The sequence below is a fragment of the Mobula hypostoma genome, chromosome 9 (assembly GCF_963921235.1).
Source record: "Mobula hypostoma chromosome 9, sMobHyp1.1, whole genome shotgun sequence".
In the NCBI taxonomy this organism is placed as follows: Eukaryota; Metazoa; Chordata; class Chondrichthyes; order Myliobatiformes; family Myliobatidae; genus Mobula; species Mobula hypostoma.
Window position 1 is genome coordinate 114,019,442 of NC_086105.1, and position 25,474 is coordinate 114,044,915.

Genomic DNA, 25,474 nt, shown 5'->3' on the forward strand with positions numbered 1-25,474 from the left:
ATCTTATGGAAAGAGAATTATTATGTTATCTATTCCTTCCCTTTTCCGCCACGAGAACCCTGATTAGTCTTGCTCTTTAAACAGGCTCAGTGTTCAGTTCTTAGGGAAATGCAAGCAAAATTATCACAATGTTTTTTTTAAACATATTTTCTATTTACAAGTATTTGCATGTATTTTTCATACTCACACTGGTGGTCTTTCTATATAAATACGTAACTGCATCACAACTTGTAACTCACAAACCCATATAGGAGCAGGATGCTAAAATAATAAGTTAGTCATATCATATTCCTCAAGCTGGTAAAACTTCCCCAAAGTCAAAACTTCATGTGGTACCTCCAAAAGTCCAAGAGCAATTTTTCAAACCGAATGCCAAAATGTCCAGACACAACTCTGCTCAAGCTCATAAAACCAATAATTTAGCTCTTCCTCAGGGAAACATGACCAGATTTCCTGTAGCAACTCAACAGTGGTCAAACATAACAACAGCTTCACCACTTCAAACACTGAATGTAATCCTACTTAAGCACAAGTTTGAAAATGAATTTATATCCTATTTAATGTCATGAGACACTCTCAACTTTTTTCTTTAAATATGAAATGACCTTGTAGAGCTCATCATTTGAATTTACGATTAGAAAATAACACACCAAAGACAGTCCAGGCTGACTGACCTAGTTACATCTGATTCAGAAGCTTTAAAAAAATATATACTCTGCAATAACCAGATTCCAGATCCAGATTATTCCAATGAATGCAATTAAAACCAAATAACTGTTTTTCATATTTGAATGTTCACTTTTCCAACTAAACAAGTGTCATATTTCTGGACTGCTCTCACTAGAGATCTTTATCCTGCAAGTTACATAATTGCCCTCAAATCTTTAAATTTCTCCCCTCTTGCCACCATGTACCCTGGAAAAAGATCTCTCTTATCTATGCCCCTCACAATTTGATAAACCTGGAAGGTCACCCCTCAGCCTCCTACATTCCAGTGTCAAGAAATTCACCGACTGATATCCCACTTGCTTCACTTTTCAGTTTCAACCCTTCAGACCCATTTGCTGATTAACTAAATCTTAATTTAAATCAATAATATTTTCCTTACCAAATTTTAAATGGTATAGCTTTTGATGCGTCGTTCAAATTAACAGATGAGCAGTCAATGCAGCTAAATACTGATGATCTACAAAAACGTTTTCCCATTAACTTGCAAGTTTAAAAATAGGTATCAAATTTAGCTTTTCTGTATTATACTCTCACTGCAGTACTTCATTCACAGAACACCATAGACAATGTTAATGAAATACGTTTGTATATGCAACAAACAGCTCAGTTTGTGGTGAGCCAGAGTTTAAGATGTACTTAAACTTGTTAATGTGATATATAGTCCGTCAACATGAAGCGTTCAATATTGTCATGCAACTAATTCCGTAACCATAATTGCATATTTCCTTGTAACAAGTTACATTTTTAAATTCTGACCACTGCAATTGGAGTGCATTTTTATGGAAAAAATGCCTGATTATTTTCTGATCTTGCCCTCTGAAATTCAAACTTGGCAGTGTAAATGCTTGTGAATTAGTACAAAATATTTTTTAAATAGACAAATCAAAGTGTCTTGCTCTTAAATCTTTATTTCCAATTACTCAAAATGGGAGTGTTAGAAGCCCGTTATAAACTCCGTCACATTTCATCCTTTTTATTCCAGAGATAATCTGATCACCTCACTTTAGGAAGGATGTTGAGGCTTCAGAGAGGGTGTAGAAGAGGTTTACCAGGATACTGCCTGGTTTTGAGGGCATGTGCTATTGTGGGAGGCTAGACAAACTTAGGCTGTTTTCTCTGCAGTGGCGGAGGCTGAGGGGAGTTCTGATAGAGGTTTATAAGTTTTTGAGAGGCAGTAGACAGGGAGTATCTGTTTCCCAGGGTAGAAATATTCAATACCAGAGCGCATGCATTGAAGTTGAGAGGGGGTAGGTTCAACGGGGATGTGTGGGGCAAGATTTTTTACCCAGAGTGGCGGATGCCTGGAATGCGTTGCCTGGTATGGTGGTAAAGGCTTTTAACAATGTTTAGATAGGTACATGAACATGAGGAAGATGGAGGGATATGGACATTGTGTAGGTATGAGAGATTAGTATTTGGGGCTTTTTTGATTTACTTTGTAGCAAGTTTGACACAACATTGTGGGGCCAAAGGGCCTGTTCTTGTGCTGTACTGCTTTTTTAGTCCAATGTGTTTTAAGAGTGTTCTCTAAAAAGTAGACAGCTGGGAAATTTAAACAGGTGTAATAAATGGCATTTCATGTATGGAGACCCAAGAACAAAATTTAGCCTGAGCAAGAATTGCACTGACAGGAGGTGCATTTTTTCAGATGAAACATTAAACCAAGGTTTTAACTGTCCCAAGCTAAAAAGGTTCCATGTATCGATATCAATTTCATGCAAGCGAACCATACATACAGTTCACCCAAGTGTCTTGGTCACTTTCACACTGCTGTCTGTGGGACGCTGTAAAGTGCAAAATGACTATTACATTTCTGCATTACAAAAATAACCACAATTCAAAGAACTTTTTATTACCTGCTCTCCAAGAGGTTTGGGTGAAGCTGATGGAAGATGTTAAAAAAAAGACAAAAGGAAACAAATATGATTTTTCTCCCCTAAATACAGATAAACAAAATTAGGCCTGGGGTTTCTTCCACATTTTCCCCCTGAAGTAAACTAATGGACAACATTAAGAATTAAAACTTAAATTGTCTGTTAAAAATCTTCCAACCATCCAAACCCTTCATTTGAACCGCCCAAACAAAATTAATCACATTTCTAATCTTCAAAATACAAGAATCTCCCAGCTATGTTTGTTTTGGGGTACCACCACACTGCAACAAAATTTAAGTGCAAAAGAAAACAAAGCAAGTCAAGCCATTCTTTATTATTTCTTTAACTTTCTCTTGAAAAACAAAACCTTCTCATAAACTTGCTCTGTATTTTGTTTCTCTTGAATAAATTTTTAATGGCTGAAGTATGTCGCAATAAATCTGAACAGTAACTATTTAAATTTATAAGGAGCCAGAGAAGGCAACCTCTGCATACAGCTGTCTGGGTTACAGAAACTCACAAATCACTACCTAAAAGTTTAACTCTCACAGAATTTATATGAAAAAAAATAAACAATTTTTTTTAAAAATTCACATTTCTTGACATACTGTAAGACTTTACATTGTATAAAGTCACAATACTGCCCATTTCGAGGAATGTAATTCCACTCCACTCCCTTAATACAAGGACTACCTGTTACAGAAATCATCCCGATGTGTTTTATAAGATTATCATGTAAAATACAGAATTTCTGCACCTATTAAGCAATTAGGGCAGCTGGCCAAAAGTGATCAATTGTAGGCTTTAAGGAGACCTAACGAGGAGCTCAAGGCCTTGGCAGCTAGAAGCAAGTTTACGTACATTCCAGTGAGTAAATTCCGAGGTTTTGCAGCCCTGGGGATGAGCCAATTCTATGTCGGTGCCATCGACTTAAGTGTCACCGGAGAAAAGAAAACATTGGGAACAGCTGATGAGCTACCGGAGCTCTATACTCAGATCATGCTCTCTCTCCCGTTGGTGGGGAAGAGTTTGTGGTTGATTCTCCAGTCGGAGAACTTGCAAATAAAGCAATGCGGCAGACTTAAACACTATAATCAGCAAGTTGTTCGTCTTTGTTGGTTGTCCCTCTTGCTGTGAAAGGGTGACCTCTCTGTCCCTTTAATAGGGAGAGAGAGGGCGAGAGCCTGTGGTATGTCAAGTTGCTGGATGGATGACTAGTTTTTGTTGTACTGTAGATCATGGTCTTTCTTGGGAGCTTTGCTGTTGCATGCTTGATGGGTAGAGGGTGAAGATGCCTTTTTTCCTGAAGTGGGGGAGGGGGAAGGTGTTGCTTTGCTGCTGCTCATGTGTGTGGGGGGGGGAGTAGGGGTGCTTTGCGGGTTCTAACGTTTTTACTGTCACTCATTCTTTGGGGCACTCTTCCATCTTTGCGGATGTGTGCGAGGAACAAGAATTTCAGGTTGCATATTGTATACATTCTCTGATACTAAATGGAACTACTGAAATTATTGAAATTCAGATGAACTAGACTACAGCCACACAATTCCAGAAAGATAATAAAGAAATTAAAAAGAGCGAGGATTTTGACAGATATGAGCACAAGCATGAATGTTTAAAATGGTTGTGCAACTTTGCATAACTACATAAAGGTCAGCATGCACAAAAATGATGTGTGAATGAGATTTGATATGGCTTCCCCATTGCACGTTCTTAAACTTATTATACCAGACATCAATTAATGACAGTTAAAAAAACTGAAACATAAACTTTAAGACACACAAAAGCCTGCATTCATGTGGGTTTATCATTTCCTTCTATACCTTCAAAAACAAATGCTCAGTTCAGTTTCAGCTACATTTTGATTTGATTGGGCTACACCTAGGACTACTCTGATATCAGCGAAGTGAGAGCAACATTAGATGCAAGCAAGCCAATTTTTCTGGTCTACGGAAGAAACTTAACTAAAAGGTTTTAGTGCAAGATGCAAAGTTGTTCATGGATAATTAAATTAGAAATGATAACACTACTTTGATAAAATATTTACTGAACTAAAAATTAAATGAACAGCATTAGAGAAAAACCTTAATGCTGCAGAATTGAAATCTTTAATTCCTGATTTCTGAATAGGAAACATATTTAAGTAAACACTGACAACTTAGTAGATGGTAACATATTGGTCAAGTTACTGGGCTAGCAGCCAGTGTTTCTAACCATTGATCCGGAGACATAATTCAAATCCCTTCCTGAAAGGCACCTTGAGATATTAAAGTAATGAAATACATCTGAAATATTTTTTAAAAGCAGCTATACTTAGTAAAACCACCATGACACTACTGAATACTTACTTGGGAAAAAAAACATCTAGTTCATTACATTTTTATATAGGAAGAAAACCCAGTTTGGGCTGTGTTTAACTTCAGACATCAAAAGGTTGACTCCGAATTACCAACTCAGCTCAGGGGCACGATGGGTTGGGGAATAATTGTTGGCCTTGCCAGCCAAGTCTACCTCACATTAGTAAATAATTTGAACGGAAAAATACAATCTTAAAAAGATATCATATGCAATATTAGAGAAAAATTAAAGGTTAAAAATGCTGACTGCTAAAGATTCTTCCAAAGCTTTAAAACACAAGGTCAAAGTAGCAAAGTTACCTCAATAATCCAGGAAGGCAATTCATGGGAGTTTGGCAAAAAAAATATCTAAACATGCAAACAGCTGTTTTCCCCCATAACTACATTAGAAAATCATAATCTGATTGTGAAGCAAACATTTTTAAAAATCAATTAAAAATGATACCAACACATTTTACGCCACTAGTGTCTTGTAGTGAAGTATGCAATATATTGAGCGCCTACTCAAAAGAAAATGTTTGTCAACTTTCAACAATTCTAAAGCTCTTAATAACATTTACACATCAGGACACAAATGGGTATATTTTCACAGCAGAAAGATACACTTTGGTCCATTCCAATGACATTGTGAAAAATCAGTTCCAAATTTTCATTATGGCAGCATAGGAGCATGGAAGTCAAAGTGCACCAACACTGGGATAAACAAAAGAATTGAAACAGCCAATCAGGACATCTAGCTATCAAACAGCACCAGACCCTGTTCTCAAGGTGAGTTGTCTGTTTCCAGTCAAGAAATATGTGGGGAGAGAGAGAAATCTGCAACCGGATTATCTTGAAGGGAGAAAAATGCCATAAACTTCAATGATTACTTAAAACATATCACATACATTATTCTGACCCAAAATATCACCAAAATAAAATACTAGTTATTTTTAATATCATGAAATATTTATAATGAAGTACCAGGCATCTTAAAATACGACTTTCATGTTAGCTCTAAAATACAAGCGTTTATCACATTTTCCTGACACCTAGTCTGAGCAAATTCTTCAAATTTATTCCAAGAGTACCATGCTGTACTGAATATCAGCATGATAAATGGAGACCGTAGCAGCCAAATGTGATGAAATCAATGTCTTCAAATCTTCAAATTTTGAAAAGTTATTTACTGTTAAGAACATGCAAATTAAGAATTCTCAGTTAAGTTAGAACATCAAAACAAAGATTATTAATTCTGCACTTAAAACTCCTGTAAAATGTAGCTGATGACAAATCAGTGTACAAAATTTATACATTTCCAGGAGATATTCCCTTAGTATTACCTTGAACTTTGAGACGATTTATCAGTCAGACGTACTTTTGCCCTTGGATTCTGGAATATACTTTTACCTAGCATTTAATGAAAGGAAGTAAGTGCAAAGAAAATCAATAAATTGATTCTTTGAAGGAAGGAACCATATTATGAGGAAAGATCAAGTAGATTGGATTATACTTTCTAGAATTTAGAGGACTTAAAGGTGATCCTATTGAGACAAAAGATTCTGAGAGTTGCTGTAGTGTTTCCCTTGCTCCTGCAATAAACTAAGTAAACTGTTTGCTGTGTGATAGACCACATTTTGTCAACTCAATATCACTGCCTGATGCTGGCAATAATTACTGTTTCAGAGAATCAGAAGTTAAAACATAAAATCCTACAGTATGCAAAAAAAAAATCTATCTCATCTATATTGGTGTTTCAGGCTATATTAGCTGTGGAACTCTACCATCTGAATCCACTACCTTCTAAATCAGGGGTAGGCAACCCACGACCCGCGGGCCAGATCCGGCCCAAGAAGGTATTTTGAAGGTATTTGCCCACGAGCAAATATTGGAATACCATGCTTATCTGGCCCGTGAGCGATTTTTCCTTATTCTGACTGTTTCATGCGACCACACTGACAGACATGCATGGCGTCTTGTTACACTGGCCCCAGGTTCCATTTTGTTCCAAACCAAACACTGGTATATACGAATAACGGGAAGGCAGACTACCTTATTAATATGTATTAGATACTCTCCGTGCACGCACAGGATTTCAGATGGGATCGTTCAAATTTGTAAACAGAAACAGCGTCACTGTGTTTTAACAAGAAATCCACGCTAAATAGCCAGATATTTACATGTGCTATGATACTTGTTGAATAACTTGCATTCCGAAAAAAAATCAAAGAAAAAAAATTCCAATGGCAATGAATGCAAAACGCAGGAAGGTAGACACTGACTACCGAAATTTCCAAGACATTTGGACACTAGAGTACTTCTTCATCGAGCAAGCTGGGAAACCAGTTTATCTCATTTGCCTAGAAAATGTTGCTGTGAAGAAGGTGGCAAATATCAGTCGACATTACGAAACCCGCCATAGTGGAAATTTTAACAAGTTTACTGGGCAAGCAAGGAAAGATGAAGTTGAGCGAATGAAAGCTAGTTTCGGAAAACAAGTGAATGAAGTGGACACTGCATCAGAAATTTTTCAAATGGAATTGATTGAGATGCAGTGTGACGACATATTGAGATCGAAATTTCATTCTGAAGATGTGTCAGTGCTTGACTTCTACAGAAAATATATTCATCCAAATGGGAAGTATCCTAACTTAGTGGACCATGCAAAAAAGATGGCATCATTGTTTGGCAGCATTTATCTATGTGAGCAGTTATTTTCAAAAATGAAGCACACCAAGAACCATTTGAGAACAAGATTGACTGATGCCCATCTGGATAATGTCTTGCTCTTGGCATCAACAAGTCGGGCACCCAATATTGAGAAGCTTTCAAGCAACAAACAGCATCAAGTTTCACATTGATTTATCGACTGTTTGCATTACAATTTTCTTTTTTACTATACTTAATTTACCACCATTCAATGCATCATGTTCATATGTTTTATGTTTAAAGATTCCTTGTGTCCTTTTAATAGATTCAAAAGATGCCTTGATTGAAATAAATTGCAACTAAACTGAGTTCTTCGATTACTAATTGGCATCCTTGGTTAAGCACAAATGATGTTCTAGCATGTGTTATTCATTAATTTGAGGCAAAACATAACTAGATGTATTTAAATGGATAATTCCCATATTTCAAGTTTTTTATGGAATTTATCTGGCCCACCGTCCGCTCATTAATACGCGATCCAGCCCACAGAGGCAAAAAGGTTGCCGACCCCTGTTCTAAATAAATAGCCAGAGCGCTGGAAAATGAATACAAGTAGCAAAATTAATGAAAATATAACGTTTTCTTCTCTTTGGCAGCAGTAGAGATTGATAAATGTTCATCCCTACCATCATTTTTGTTGTGTTTTTCCTTCTCCAGCACTTTAGAAGATGATAATGGCTTATCTACCCAACATGAAGCCCAAGGTATTATTTTTTATAATGCAGGGTGAGAGATGATGGGCAAGGAATGCAGAAGAAAGTTGTCAATTCATCTCCCAAGCTCTGAAGAGCAATCCTTGCAGTGGCTACCAAGTAGAGTTGGAATGGCTACAATTTGGAGGCAGTAGTGGGAAATCTGTCCCAGAAAGACTCTCTTCAACAGCTTCATGCCGTCTGAGGAAACTGTGGGAAACTGAATGGGATATTAAAGTGTGTGGGGAGCACAGGAATCATGCTAGTTGGCACATGTATCACTATTGTTAACAGATTAAGATGAAATGCCTTTAAAAACTTATTTTCAAAAACTGCAAAATCTCTGAATGGGACTCTTTTCAAAGTTTGTGCCTGAGGAAACCTGCAAAAGTGACAAATTTTGCAATAAGATGAACACCTTAACTTCTATAATACTTTAAATATTTTAACTCTGAAGTGGAAAAAGCACTAACATGTCAGTGATGCAAGCATCGGTCGCACTGGACTACTGCTGGTTATTCATTGGCCTCCAATTGAGTACAGATAAAGAATTTTTTTAAAAACTAAAATCAGAGCACACTTTTTATTTCGTTCACTGAATTTAGACACTGTTCACAGGGCCAGGATATATTAAGCCTTCAATTTCCCCAAAACTAAATTACTGTAAATGATTTCCAAAGTTGAAAGAACACAGAACTCACTTATAGAGTGGCAACACTTTCAGAGACACATTGGTACGTGTAAGGAAACGTCAGTTAAAACCAATAAGTTATTTTGAAATACAGAAAGTTTCATAGAGGTAATGGGAGCAGACTTTTCTGCACGAACCTACATCCCAATAACCACATAATGTGTTTATATTTAAGTGGCTAACAAAATAAAACCATTCTTACTTGTTTTTTCATGTTTAATTTCTGCATCTGTGGCATTTTGTTTTTATTAACAATGCCAATGGGCTGGCCTGATCACAATTATAAGTTTAAGCAATTACAAAATGTTGCTACATTTCTTTGGAAAAAGGGGCATGAGCAAATTGAAATACCATTTGATATAAGATTACTTTAGTTATACAACTTCCTTTTCACTAAAAGTATACAAGCACTGTTCTTTGAACTTGTACCTTATGTAGTATAAAATTATACCCAAACCTAAAATTTTTGAAGAAATAACATTCTAAATATAAATATCCAAAAATTTATTTTCACAATGGAATTTAAATTCAGCCACCAGTGATGCAATGTCTGCTGTCTGCAAGAATCGTATACAACTGAACAGTCTCACATTGTTTCCAGCGTAAGTGGTTAACAGTACAAAATTATTTGCAATATTTCTACTAACTGCTGTCCTTAAAGTGCTTACAAAGCAATCATCGATCACTAAAACCAAAACATGGGGTACCACAAACTAGCCTGGTGAAATATAGTTTCTCTTGGAATAGGTTCACAACTATTGAAAGAATTCAAATCCTAGTCTATATGACCTAAATTTTACCAACTCTTATCTATAGATGTTAAAGTGAATAATCATAGCTAGGAGAAAGGAAAAGTGGAAGTATTAGTAGAGAGGCATACACCTTCCAACTAAGCATCTTGCTCGAGCATGATATTCACAGAATTGCTCAATTTAAAATTATTGTACCTAACATACAGAAAAGTGCTGAAGGAAGGAGTATACCAACTATAATGTTGGACAAAGGTAGAAGGAACAAAAATAAATGCAATTAACAAAGAATGAAATGACCTGCCAATCATTTCGGGGCAATGCTAATGTCAATAACTGTGCACCAAAGGCACAATTTCAGCACATTCTACAAACAGGACATAGAATTCACAATCTCAAAACTCAAGTCTTTGCATTAATTAGATCAGACAACTATTATACAAAGTTCAACATGTTTGGACTCTAAGTAGCTCTAATACAAGTAGCTCCAGTCTTTCGAAGAAAAATGATTCAGCACAGTAAAAAAATTGAACAATTCATATTACAGAGCCTTGAGACCAGAACAGAGTGTCAAGCTCTGCTCAGGCATTCTGCATATTAAATTACAGGGGCATTCTCTTCTTAACTGAACTCATGGTTATTCAATGATGAAACTAATCAGTGAATAATCCTTCAAACAGAAAAACTACTGAACTCAGACCTAATTCTCTCAACTCTTCCACACTTGTGGCAGAGAATGCTGGATAGTCCTAAAGAACAACGTCTTCAGCCAGTTCCCCCCCCCCCCCACCCCTTAATCCAAAACTAATAATGCACTTTGTACAGTTTCTGTCAGGATCAACTAATCAGAACAGCATAAAGTAAAAGATTTTGCATGTACCTAACTGACCACTCCCATCTTCTTGACGATGAAAATGATGTGTGTGTATTGGGAGGAGGGGGGTAGATGTGGCTGTGGCGGAGCTGGCTGAGCCTATATAGTCCTCTGCAGCCTCTTACAATCCTGTGTATGGAGGCTCCATACCAGGCTGGATGCAACCAGTCAGAATGCAGAATGTTGTCTGCTGTACATCCATAAAAACTTTTAAGTCTTCGGTAGCATACCAAATCTCTTCAATTTCCTAATAATACAGTTGGTGTGTTTTCATCATACTTGTATTATTGTGTTGGGTCCAGGATAGATCCTCTGAGATGCTGACACTCAGGAACTTTAAGCTGCTCACCCCTCAATGAGGACTGGTATGTGTTCTCTCCATTTTCCCTTCCTGAAGTCCATAATTCGTTCCTTGGACTTGCTGAGTGCAAGGTTGTTGTGATATCACTCAACCAGCCAATCTATCTCACTCCTGTGACCTCCTCACCACCATCTGAGATACCTCCAACAACCTTTCTACTTCTGCACAGTCTTTGAAACTACAGAAGTTCTGCATTTGTCTGCATGTTCAACCAGCCCAGATCTTCTTGTAGTTTACTATTCTCACACTTCCGAGTTTGTGTCAGCTGCATACTTAGAAACTTTATTCTGAACATCCCTGTCAATCTGAGTGGAGAATGACATTCATGACATTCTGCCCTCAAGTCAATTTCCCATCCCTATTGCTAATAATAATTCTTGATTTCCACTGGCCTCAATTTATTAACCAGTGCCATAAGCCACAGACTTCTGAAAAACCATGCGGACACCTGCATTCTCTTCATCAACCTTCCCTATTACCTCAGAGAACTCAATCTACTAGCTTGACATAATTTCTGTTTTAACAAATCGAGGCTGTCTTTCCTTTATCAGCTCAATCTTCAAAGGTCTATCGATGATTTCCTCAATTATTTTTTTCCTCAAAGCCTCCCCACAACTGAGGCATGTCCTTACACCATTTTTTGAAGAAGGTTATTGCATTTACTATTTAGCACCAAGCATATGGCAAGCACTTTTACAACCTCCAACTGCACAATCCTGTCTGTGCCATACTCTCCTCCCCACCCCAACACCACCAAAGGACAGTCCAGTGAAGTTGAAAAATAGGCTTGGAATAGAATGGAACAATTCAAGCATATTTTCGGATCTCCTTGCATCCATCTGGAAGTTCCTCTTTTTTTTGGCAGGATTATTTTTGTCTTTGCACCTTTACTCTAGAATAAAATACCCTCAAAAGATGTCAACAATATAAAATTCCTTGACAGCTAAATTTTCAACAACAACTGAGCTGCAAAATGAAGTTCCTACCTATTCATTAAAACAGTAATACTTTAGAAAGGTGTACAGTGATATGCAACTTCTTACATTTGCTTGTAATGCTATACAGTAAAGAACAAGATCAGAGTCACTCTCAGAATTATTCCAGACTGCTGCATTTCTCATGTTGCTGCTCACTGCTGCATTAGCGAGATTACATACCTCCATATTCAATTATAAAACTACATTTCCTTCCACAAACACAGCCCTTTGTCTGTGGGCATTAAGTGCATGCATACTTCTAGTATTGTGATAACTTGCAATTCATTAATATAGAACGACATATTCTAGTCTTTTGACACCTCCCCTTTAAGGATTGCAAAACTATAGCAATGCCACATGTAGCCTCAAATCCAGATCTGGACATGGTGGCTTGATGTCTATAAATATGGGCACTGAACTCTGTCAGGCTGATCAACACCTCTACCCCCCCCCCCCACCTCCACCACTACATACGCATCAACTAGCGTCACTTTATGTACAATTAGTGTATACAACTGTTAGTTATACATTGTGCTTTATAGGATTGCTTGAATATTAGTATATCTATATTGTGTTTTTTTGTTCATTGTGCTCTTTATACTTATTGTGTTTTCTTTAATGTACCTCTGATTCAAGTGTCATTCTCCTTTACATTTGTATACTGAAGAATACCAACAATCAATCTTGAATTTTGAAAAGCCCCATGCAACAGAAAATTGGCTTCACCCAGAGTGGACTGATTTTGTGAACATTCCTGGGTGTTTTACACTAATTGAATGCCTCTATTGATATGATAATTCCTTTCTTGCTTATTTAATCAAATGGATAAAATAAAATAGCACTACCATATTTCTGAGTAACTCACTTTAAACATAAACATCAAATAACCTACATGCAATAGTATTCTGCCAAGTTTTGTCCCCATTAAGAACACTGAATGTCCATGCAGCCATATGATGAATATATTCCATAATTTAACACCTGCTACATTCTCAGGACTGTTAATTATGGAAATAAAATTTGACAAATTAAATTCATCACAAAACTCTGGCACTAAAGGAACAAACTACCAGAAGTAACAAATGAAGATTTAAATATGTTAGTTGGGAATAAACAACAATTTCTAGCATTTCAATGTTTTTCAACACTCTGTTTATCATAAACTCTGTAAGACTATTTAGTTTTCTATAATTTAATATAAACCATTATTCATATATCATGATGAAAAGTGCAACATTAGAAGAATGAAGATTATATCTTACCCTTGTTGAGATTGTTTTCCTTAACAGAAAGCACATCATTTTCAATTAATACCAATAAGAGTATTAATCTACCAAAAGACAACTTTTCTAAGTGTTCTGAAAGATATCACTTCAAATTAAGTAATACTTGTATTCGAAGGAATGAAACAATATTCAAGAACCAAACAAAGTTAACTTAAATCTCAATTCACCATCGACCCATAACCATCATCTAACTTTGTAAGATCTTACCAAGGAAATGGTTACAAATTATAAGCTCAAACTAATACATTTCCAATTCCAGGGGGAAAAAAAATCACTGATCTGAAGTACAACTACTGTTTCTCTCCTGACAAATATTGCCTGATGTATTGTGTTTCTAGCATTTTCTGTATTTCCCTTGCCAAAGTAGAGGTGCACATTCCTTTAACAGAAATTCTGAAATCCGAAAAGCTCTGAAAACCGAAGTTTTTTCGCCAACAGCTGACGTCACTCAGGTGTGATGTGGCAGCACTAGCAGAGGCCACCAGACGTCAGTTGTGGCTCAGCGCTCGTACTGGTTACATGTGCATTTGCTGTTCACTGATATCTTGTGTTCACTGTTGACTTTGTGTTTAATTTAACTGTGAAAATGTCAAAAAGAGCTGCAGATACTCCTATGGGTAACAATGAGAAAAAGAGAAGGAAGCATTTATCATTATCAATAACGCAGAAAGTGGAGTTATTGCAGAAGCTTGATCGTGGTGTGTCTGTGCGGCGTCTTACTGAAGAAAATAGTGTCGGAACTACCACTGTATATGATTTAAATAAACAGAAAGACAAGTTACTGAAGTTTTATAGTGACAGTGACGTTCTACATTTATTCTAGTAAGTCATTTACCATGTGTTTGACTCGGCTTGTTTGAAGCTGTATTTTTTTTATGTTTTATTGAATGTTTTTGTTGGAAATAAAATTTCTTCCTGTCATTATTCCCTAAACAATACAGTATAACAATTATTTACATAGCATTTACATTGCATTAGGTATTATAAGTAATCTAGAGATGATTTAAAGTATACGGAGGACGTGCATAGGTTTGATGCGCGGCTGGGTCTTAAAGTCCACCACACTGAGACAGGTTAAACAAGGGACTTGAGCATACGTGTTTTTTTGGTTTGGGGGTGGGGGGGGGGTCTGAAATCCGAAAAATTCTGAATTCCGAAATGCAACTGGCCCCAAGGATTTCGGATAAGGGATTGCAGACCTGTAGTACCTATAAAATCAGATGAATTCATAAGTGGTACTTGATGCTAGAAATGAGAGGGATCCAAAATGTAGCACTCTAGGTTTTAGTCTAATCTAATGATGCACAACATATGGCCCATAACCACCACAGTAAACAGCTCTGTGAGAACACCCATCCCTACCCTAATTTATTACAGTATACTCCAGGAGGCAGGAGTTCCTTTGGCCCACAAGTTTTCCCATAAATAACCTAACAATAGGGCATAGCACCACAGAGCACAGGAACAGGACCTTGGCCCATGATGTCTGTGCCGATCATGATGCTAATTTAAGTAGAACATAAAACAGTCGAGCACAGGAACTGCCCTTTGGCTCAATGGCAAGGATGATTCCAAGACAATAGGCCTCGTTGTACAGAGTTAGCAGAAGAGCACAGATCTATGGTTTTCCTTCACATATTTTTTTCCTCAGTCCATTTCCTTCTAATATCCTCTTCCCACCTTTCCTCAATACCCTGTACTTATTCTAAATTCTCCCTCATCACTTACTGACCCTCTCAATTTACCTACTCACCACCCAACCTACACTTAACACAACTCCTTACCCCTTCTCTCCAGCTGCTAACTACTTCACCGAAATTAAGGCTGCCCTTTCCTCCCTCCACCAACCCCTAAGTTTAACAGCCACATATTCTGATGCCTATGGCCAGGTAATATAACCAGCACTGATTTGGGAGAATCCTCAGCTGTCAGACATCAACTGATTATGATCTTACATTTAAGAGGAGCACAGGCAGATGCCCAGAGTTCATTGTATATGTGGAGTAATGCATAACATTATGCTTTGCACCAAGAGGAGAATGCCCACATCACTTTGCCTTTGTGTTATTTGGCATGTTGTGCTGCTGCAGTATGGATCTTCATCCCCAAAATGGAAACCGCTTTATTTCATCTTTGGATTTTATGCTGCTTATACACTCACAATAACACGACCATGCCAATGTCTCCATGATTGCCTCTCTATATCTGAATTTTGAATTAAGCCCATGACATTTACAATTAACAATAATTTCCAAGAATTAACATTTCTATTTTGGTTTAGTAATTTTATAATGTGTTTTCTCGACTCAACAGAACTAATGCTCGAAAACTGGTGGTAAAGATTGGTGGTATTGTGGTTAGCATAGAAGACTGCCAAGAATATAGTGAGATATAGATCAGTTGCAGATATGGGAGGAGAAACAACAGATGAAGTTTCACCTGGCTAAATGTGAAATGTTGCACTTTGGGAGATCAAATGTAGAGAGGCAGTACACCGTTAATGGAAAGAACCTTAAGAGGGATCTTGAGGTCCAAGTCCATGGTTCCCTGAAAATGGCTACACAGATCAATAGGGTGGTGAAGAAGGCACATCAACCTTTATTAGTTGAGAAACTGAGTTCAGGAGTTGCTAAGTTATTCTGCAACATTAAAAACTCCAGTAATGCTGCAGCAGGAGTAATGCATTCAATTCTGGTTGCCCTATTATAGGAAGGATGTGGAAGTATTGAAGATGTAGAAGAGGATTAGCAAGATGTTGCCTGGATTAGAGCACACGTGCAATAAGGAGAAATTGGACAAATTTGAGTAGTCTGGACTGGCTGAGGCTGAGGGAAGATCGGATAGAAGTTCACAAGATTATGAGAGGTCATAGAGTACTGTTGAACTATCTAGTACCAGAAGGCATCCATTTACAGTGAGAGGAGCAAATTCAAAGGAGACAGGACTCAAATTCAAAGGTGAGAGGTGCAAGTGTTTAGATTTAGATTAGATTATGAGAACACTCAGTCCTCTTTTATTGTCATTTAGAAATGCATACATGCATTAAGAAATGATACAATGTTTCTCCGGAGTGGTATCACAGAAAACAGGGCAGACCAAAGACTAACACTGTCAGAACCACATAATTTATAACATAGTTACAGCAGTGCAAAGCAATACCATAATTTGATAAAGTACAGACCATGGGTACAGTAAAAAAAAAGTCTCAAAGTCCTGAGTCGATCGACTCCTGAGTCCCCGATAGCAGGCGGCAAAAGGGAGAACCTCCCTGCCATAAACCTCCAGGTACCGTCAACTTGCCGATACCTTGGAAGCAGCCGACCCCAGCCGACACTGAGTCCATCTGTCTGAAAACTTCGAGCTTCCGACCAGCCTCTCCCGATACAACCTCACGAGCGCCATCCTCTGCCAAGCACCTTCGACCTCTCCCCGGCCGCTGAAACACACAAAGCCGAGGATTTTGGGGCCTTGAGCTCCGGAGATTCCGGTTACCACACAGTAGCAGTGGCAGCGAAGCCGGCATTTCAGAAGTTTTCCAGATATTCCGCTGTGTTCTCACGTCTGTCTCCATCAAATCAGAATTGTGCACGGTCCCCTACTTGACAGATATTCATCACTGAAGTGGCCGCGCACGCTGCCGTCGCGCCGCCATCTTCTCCCCCTGCCTGAAAAGAGGCAGTTTTCAGGTCCTGCTGGTGAGTTTCACTGATAAGGACCCTAAAAGAGGCTTAGTTGCAAATTGTTATTGAATAATTGATGGTTAATTGGCAGTAGCCAATAAAAAGAAGCAAATATCAAATGGAGGAGCCATAATCATAATAGGATGGTTAATTCCTTATGTCTTCCTGGGGTTTTTGGCTTTCAGTTGCTGTAACAATCCAGAGTTGGGGCAGGAAGTGACGAAGAAGATGGAGGTAGTGAACGGGAGATAGTATTGAATGATAGGAATTTTATTGGAGGAAGGCGAATAGCAGGTTTCTGAGAGCTAGAAAAATAAGAGGCGAATTGAGGATTGCGGTGATTTACCGTCAAGTAATGAAGGCAGTAGACTGGATTTAAATAGATTAAGGAAGGAAGCGTTAAAGGTATTGCTGAGTTTTGAATGTAGACCTGTTTCTGATATCTGATTAGATTAACAAAGGATTTGAAAAAAAAGTGTGAGATTTTGTTGGAGTGAAAATGAAAGGTATTGACAATCATCTTGAATGTTACTATGAAAATGAAGATTTGGAGGATGTAATCATTGTATCAAAACCACGAGGCAGGAAACATGAAGATGATGAAAATGACGACGACACATCTGAACTTGAGCTAGTGACTACACAGGAAAGCTATGAAAGCAGTCCATTACCTGCACTAGAAGTCCAGGCTGATTTTGTTCATTTACAGTCAATGAAAAGGAAATAGCAGTGTACACTGGATGAATTCCTTCAATAACTACTAGGAACAAATTTAGTTTTAAAGTACTATGGTAGAATTGGTGGTGTTCTATTTGTTCTGTATTTCATTGAAATACATAATTTGTTGCTCGTAAATGGTAATTTTATTTAATACCTTTTTAACTATTTCCATGAAACTTTAGCTAATAGGCCAAAATGTACTGGTCCTGACGTGCCCAAATTAACTGGAATCCACTGTGTAACTTACCCCTCCTTGTGAAGCATCATTAATAACTTCTAGAGTTAAATCTTTTATCTCTAGACTTTTTTTAATACAATTTTATTTTTTTCTGTCCTACTTTTTGTTTGTGCTGTACAATTTACCACATCTTCCCACTAAATTACCACATCTACAAGATAAATGTGTGGCCTAAGAGCTGGTGTGGGGGGAGGGGGGAAGAAGGGGATTCAGGTTCTTGGATCATTAAGATCATTTCAGGGGTAGAGGTGACCTGTGCAAAAGGGATGAGTTGCACTTGAACCAGAGGGTGACCAATATCCCTAGCAGGGAAATTTGCTTTTGCCACCAGGGAGGATTTTAATTAAATTGGCACTCAACATTGAAACAACCAAAGCATTTAAGCCTGGCAATCAGGGTAGCCATGTTTACTATATTTCATTAGCTTGAGGAGACTACTGTGGAGGATATTCTAACTGGTTGCATCACTGTCTGGTATGGAGGGGCACTCCACAGGATCTGAAAAAGCTGCAAAAAGTTGTAAACTCAGCCAGTTCCATCATAGGCATTAGCCTCCCCAGCACAGAGGACACCTTCAAAGGGGGTTACCTCAAAAGGTGGCACCCGTCATTAAGGATGTGCCTCCTTCTCATTGCTACCATCAAGGAGATTATACAGGAGTCTGAAGAAACATACTCAATGTTTCTGGAACAGCTGCTTCCCCTCTGCCATCAGATTTCTGAATGGACAATGAACCTCACTAAAGGGCATGACAAGGTACAGAAGTAGTCAAGGTCATCTACTGCAACCAAGAAAGACCCCAGTTTATGATGACTATTTGCACCATTGGACCCAGAATTCAGATTGAGAGAGTGGAACTGCCCCATTCCAATAACTTTTCCACTTTATAAACTCTACCTCACAGGTCCCCGTCATTGTTGGATACGATGGACAACCAACATTGCAAAGCACTGCTGCCACAACAAATTGCACAAAATATGCCAGTGATATTAAACCTGATTCTGATTTATAATAAAAGGGCAAATAGAACCACCCCTTTAAATTGCATCTATTTCAATGCACATATATAACAGGTAGAGTGGGGGGATTGAGGGAATTAATTATCTTCAGGGATTGGGATGTCGTGGCTAAGAGGAGGACGGAGGACGGGACTGATAGCTCAATGTGCTGGGATACTGATGCTTTATGCACAACAGGAACAGGTATGAGTGGAAGGAGTGCTGCCATTTTAACAACGAGGACCTAAAAGCAGTGCTTGGGAGGTTGGGAGGGAAAGAAGAGGGATATTATTGAGGGATCATGAGGCCATTTGGGTAGAACTTAGGAAGAAGACAGGGAATGGTTACCTTGGTAGGGCTATGACAACCTGTCCCACTTCCCTATAGCCAATAGGCACTTAAGCAAATGTGTTGAGAGATTGCACGTTGTGAGAACAGTAGGGTAATGCTAATGGGAGATCTCAAATTTTCCAGTATTAACTGGAGAGGGTGTGGAGGAGGGTAGACGGGCTAGTATCATGCTTCATCCCCAGCAGCTGCGTAACAGAGGACTCTCTGATCTACGGGCTGTTCCCGGGGATGCACACGGAGACCAACATCCGGTGCTGCTGGCAGATCATCAACTTGGTGAAAGACGCTCTTTGGTCGGCCCGAAACTTGATGATCTACCAGCACATGGAGATGTCTGTGGGAGAATGCTGCCGACTGGCACATTCTCGGCTGCAGGAGTACGTGCTGAGGGACGCACTGAAACTTGGTGCAACCACCGCAAGGGCTCAGTGGGGAAGGACCACGGTATAGGTTTCTTAACTGGCAGGAGTGGGAGGGGTCAGGTGGCAGGGAGTATACCCCTTAACAATGATGTGGTAAGGTGAACAACTGGAGTGCTACATGGGTGGCCATAAGTATGGATATGTACAGACTATAAGGGAAATATGTAAAGGATGGAAAGTTATTGAATGGTTTATTGTATATATTTATTTTTGAATAAAGTATATTTTGAAATTTAAAAAAACTGGAGCAACTAGAGTATAGAAGGCCTGGATGGGGCAGAGTTTGTGCTGTGCGTTCAACAGTTTCCTCACATTCAATATAGAGAAATCTACTCAGAAAGGAGCAGTACTGGACTTCCTCTTGGAGAACACGGTGGGCCAAGTAACTGAGTTGGCAGTTGGGGAGCACTTTGGGTCCAGTAACAACAATTCCATTGGTTTTTTTATAAAGTAGCTATGGAAAAAAATAGAACAGGTCTACAAGTTAAAGTCCTGAGCTGAAGCTTTTAAGGTACGAGGCAGATCTAGACAGGGCTGAACGGGCAGCTATTTAAAGTCAAAGGAATTGCTGGAAAGTGGGAGGCTTTTCAAAGGGTCATATCAAGAATCCAGGAGAAGCATGTTCCTGTTAGGGTGAAGGGTAGACATATCGAGTTCAGTAAACCCTGGCTGATGAGAGATAAAGGCACTGGTCAGGAAAGGGAAGCATACAATACCTTTAGGCATCTGGGTACAAATGAAGACTATCTCTTGAAGACAACAAAGATTAAGAGGGAAATGAGAGGACAAAAGCAGTGTATGAGATGAATTTGACAGACAGGGTTAAAGATAATCCTCACGAGGTTCTTCAGTTGTATTAACAGTGAAAGGGTGATTAGGGAGAGACTTGTTCATCTTAAACACCAAAAGGGTTGCCTCTGTGTAGAGGCACATGAGATGGCTAACATTTTTAATGTCCATTACTCCTTGGCATTTATCAAGAAAAATATCACTGATGCCAGAGAAATAAGAGTAATAGGTCTTGGAACATGTGTATTTTATGAGCAAGGAGGCATCTGTGGCCTTGAAGAGTATTAAGATGGACAAATCACCAAGGCTTGACCTCTAGACCTTGCAAGAGGTGAGGGAAAAAATTTGAGAGGCTCTTGTAGAGATAAATGCTTTATTATCCATTGGTGAAGCTCCAGAAAACTGGAGGATGGCAAGGACAGGCCAGGAAGCTACAGACCAGTTGCCCAACTTCAATTGTACGAAAGTTACTGGAGAGAATCCTGATGCAAGATTTACCATCACTTGGATAATCAGGGCCCAACCAGGTCTTGTGTGTGGAAGGTCATGTCTAACAAGGCTGAGTTTTTGAAGGGGTAACTAAAGGGATAGATGAATATAAAGTAGTGGATGTTGCTTATATGGACTTTAAGGCCATTGACGAGGTCCTTCATACCAGGCTGATGTAGAAGATTAAGTTGCATGGGATTCAGGGAGAGCTAGCAAAGTGGATACAGAATTGACTATGATAGGAAGTGGAGGGCGACTTTTGAAGGCCAATTCTCTCACAGGAGGCCTGTGACTAGTTAAGGTGCCCCAAGGGTCATTGCTGGGACCTCTGTTAGTCATTATTTATGTACAGTCCAGACTTGGATATGACTGTACATGACATGATTAGGAAGTTTGCTGATGACACTAAATTAGATGGTCTTGTTCATAGTGAAACAGCTTACAAAGAAATCTCAATCAGTTGGGGAGATGGGACAAGGAAATGGAAATGGATTTCAATTTAAGTGTAAGGTAATGCATTTGTTTTCGGCACCAGGGTAGGACTTGTACAGTGAATAGCAGGGCAATGACAAATGTTGTGGAACAGGAGGACCAAAGACTACAAGTGCACAGTTCTCTGGCAAAAGCCACAAAAGTAGACAGGGCGCTGAGGGTGTTTGGCATGCTGGCTATCAAAAAGAGATTTGAGAATGAAGAGGTTGGCCATACTAGATCTTTATTCCTCAGAGTATAGCAGAATGAGAGATAACCTCAAGATTATAAAATCATGAAGGTATGGATAAGACAGACAGTCAATATCTTTTTCCTAGGGTTGTGGAACCCAAAACTAGAGGATACATACAATATAACAGGGAGAGACTTAGAGAGACCCAGGTGGTAACTTTACACAGAGGGTCAATGCCTGAAATGAACTGCCAGAGGAAACAATTGAAGCTGGTACAATTGCAACATTTAAGAGGCAATTGAATAGGTGCATGGAGTGGAAGGGCTTCGAGGATTATGAACCAAACATGAGCAACTGGGACTAGTTGAGAAGATGCTGTGTTCAGCACGGACCAGTTGGGCTGAAGGGCCTGTTTCCGGGCTGTATTGCTCCAGCACCGAATTGCATTCGACCATTTTTTTTATAGTGGCAGGTGCCTGGAATTTGCTGCCTGGGGTGGTGGAGGCAAATACAATAGTAGCCTTCAAAATGTTCTTAGGTTGGCACATGAATGTGCAAGAAATAGAAAAATATGGACACCGTATAGGCAGAAGGGATTAGATTAGTGGGCATTTGATTAGTTTGGCACAACATTGGGGACTGAAGGGCATGCTACACAGCTTGATGGTCTATTTTAAAAAAATCAATTGAACACTAAAAAATCAGGATGTGGGCATTGGCATGTTCAGCATGCCCTGCCTATGCATAATTTAGATGCTAAGCAAATTCTTGAACTGCTTCAGTTTGAAATGTATGAATTGAGAGAAGGATGGCAGCTTGCAAACCCCAACAAAATGCACAAATACAAATCATAATGATAAAGTAGCTCATTTGGAAAAGGTGGGGGGGGGGAGGAGACTAGCAAACTTTGACAGCTAACAGTGAAATGTTAACCTTTGGCACTATGACAATGTGGCATGCATGCTCAATTTCTATTCTAGGGTTCCTGAGTTCACTTGCTTTGCTGTTAGAAATTAAGAGAGGAAGGCCCTGGAAATAAGAAATTACTACAAAGGATCTCAATCAGAATATTTTATCAAGCAACCCAAAAATCAACTGAGAATGACAGTGGAAACTTTCCAAGAGAAGACACTTGCCCATGCTTACAGATAAGAGAACTCAAAAGTCAATAAAATGGGAGATGAAAATAATACAACCCAGATGGGAGCCCTGTTTGCAAAAAAAAATACACAGCCTGCAGCACCACTGGCGGGAAACTTTTATTATCTCCAAATTCAAAAATCACCAGTAAACCCAGATATGTGACAAGAAAGAATTGTTTACGAATTAAGATGCTTTATTCGCTATGAACAGAAGTCACAAAACTAGTAAAGGAAAGCCCCTCAATTAAATTCTGAGAAATGTTAGAAATGCTTCCAGAAACTTAATTTCTCTAGAAATAGAACCATTCATGTATCAAGGTGAAGGTGACAAAAAATCAAGTTTAAAAACTTAATGAAAATGGTATAACCCTTTATGAAAAATCATTTTCTAAGTGGTGCAACTATCCTGTTAAGAAGTTGCCCAATGCAACCTAAAAAATCTGCTCTGAAGACCCAAGGGTGCAATTATTTTAAAAATGATGCATTAAGTTACTGATGTGGTACATTTAACAAAAACACAATTGGCATGCTGCAAATTAAAACTAATTAAAAGGAATTTGTACTTTCATCTTCAAATTAGTTGGAAAATTAAAATGGATGCTGCTACAGAACGCCATTAGAACTACATTTCCTTTTGATACTAAAGGAAAAAGACTTTCGATTACAGTTTGCAAATAAAATGTAAAATGTATTACCATAATTTCTAAACAATATGCAACTAAATGGATCTGTGTTCTAAGAACAGTGTATTTCTACAATGTTATTTCCTCGCTTATTACTCAACATTGCAGACAGTCTCCTATGCTCTACTATTAGCTTGTGCTGCCATTTAGTCAAAACATTGTGATTCAAAGTCCATTCCAAGTACCTGAACAAATTATCTAAACTGCCAGTCCAGAGCACATGATGTGGGAGCATGGTATCTTCAGAGATGAAGTCTTTCGCATTGTGTCTTTCTATTTCAGATGTGAAATGAGTTTGAAGAATAATTTAATTAGGCCAATATTTACCACCAACAAGGTGCCAAGAAACAGTATCTGGTTATTTATGGTTATGCTAGCTGTAAACACTTGGTTTCTGCAAATCTGTGATATAACAGTGAATGTAAATGAGAAGTAATTGATTTTGAACCTCTTTGGCATGTCCCAAGGCGGAGAAAGACGTTTTTGTAATTCAAAATCCCAATGAATTGCAGGAGAGGGTATCAGACAGCTTTTTAAAATTTAAACCTTTTTTAAATTCCATTTCTCCTGGTCCCCAAACTCACACAGAAAAATGTTCACAAGAACACGCTCATTTAAATAATATTTACAAGCCACAGTATGTTCCTAATAAATTAAATCCAGTTCTTAGTTCACTGGAAAACAGTTTCTCATTAATGTATAAAGCAAGACCTTTAAGAGATATTGAATTTCATGGCTCCATTGAAACAACGTCCTGACAATGTTTTAGACATCATCTACTCAGTGAATTGTTAAAATTATATGGTTACAAACATAACAGAAATATCTAAAATCAATCCACTCCGTTTTATAGATCTATGGCTTCTTCTTCACTATCAAGGACCTACCTGCTTCGTCGCTCTTTTTGCTAAGCTTGAATAGCCTAGCCCTCTGACACGCTGTCTATTTGCTATGTTTACATTAGGTGGTTATGGCCTAGACGCCAGGTGGAAGTCTCCGGCCTCGAGTTGTTGAGGAGTGGGCTGACGCAGTGAAGAGGCTCGGGGTTGACTTTAACTCCCAGCCCGGCGCAGGCCTCGTTTTTTAAAAAAAAACAAAAGAAGTTGCCGTCCGTTTCTTTTTGGCTCTCCCCACCTCCCCCCTCCCCCCGCAGGCGGTACTCACTGTCGGGGCAGCAATAACGGCGGTGCCCCTCTCCTCTGGAATGCACCGTCCACGAAGACACCGTTCTTGCCGAGACACTTCAGATAAAAGTGCGGCTCCTGGAAGGTGATCTGCAGGTGGCGGCGGGAGATAAAGCTTGAGTGGCCCATATTCACGTCCACGGGACCCTGGCTGGAATTGCGGCCGATGGTCACTGACTGCTGCCGCATCAGATACTCGAAATCACGGCCCTCGAGTTTGGCGATAGCGGTGTCGGGCGGGGCCTGCGGGTCAAGGCCCAGTTCCCAGCACACGACGCCGGCCTTGAGTTGACCGCCTAGCCGGCTCGGGCTGCAAGGAGCCGATTTGAGAGCCAGCAGCGCTCGGGCGCCGGTGTCGTCGCCTTCGCTGTCAGAGGGCAACAAGACTGCCTGCATGTCGCAGGGTGGGGTGAAGGATAGCCGCAGGCGCCGGGTTCGGTCCGAGGGGGCCTGTGAATGAAGGCGACCGGGCACAGCCTCGGATCGGCGGCTTGGGGAGCGCCGTGTGTCTCCTGTTAGAGAGGAGTCATAACACGCCGGGAGGAGGAGGGCGGGCCAGAGAGAAAACACGGACTGGAGTCCCTTCCAATGCAAGAAACAGAAACCCGAACAACTGTGCAACAAAGCACAGATGTTCCAAAGCTTTGTAAAGATGATAAAATAATTTTTATTTGAGTAACAGATACAAAATGCTGGAGAAACACAGCAGGTCAGGCAGCATGTATGGAAAGTCTGACCTGCCTGAGTACCTCCAGCATTTTGTATGTGTTATTACAGAATCTGTAGAATCTCTTTAGTTCTGAATACTTTTTAAGTGTGTTATGAGACAGGAAATGGAG

The 25,474-nt window shown here is 39.2% G+C and overlaps 1 protein-coding gene across 2 annotated transcripts in view; it reads right to left on the reverse strand.

Moving 5' to 3' along the window:
- Positions 1–25,169, reverse strand: part of foxk1 (forkhead box K1) — a 139,198-nt gene extending 114,029 nt beyond the window's left edge. Inside the window, exon 1 of one of the 2 annotated variants that reach the window (XM_063058955.1) lies at positions 24,339–24,521. Coding sequence is in view for 1 of the 2 variants with exons in the window: in XM_063058953.1 (XP_062915023.1) it covers positions 24,616–25,031 (416 nt within the window). In the remaining variant the exon portion in view is untranslated. Of the gene's footprint in view, positions 1–24,338; positions 24,522–24,615 lie in introns of those variants that run through there. The other variant, XM_063058953.1, reaches the window with a different exon arrangement.
- Positions 25,170–25,474: the final 305 nt, after the last annotated feature.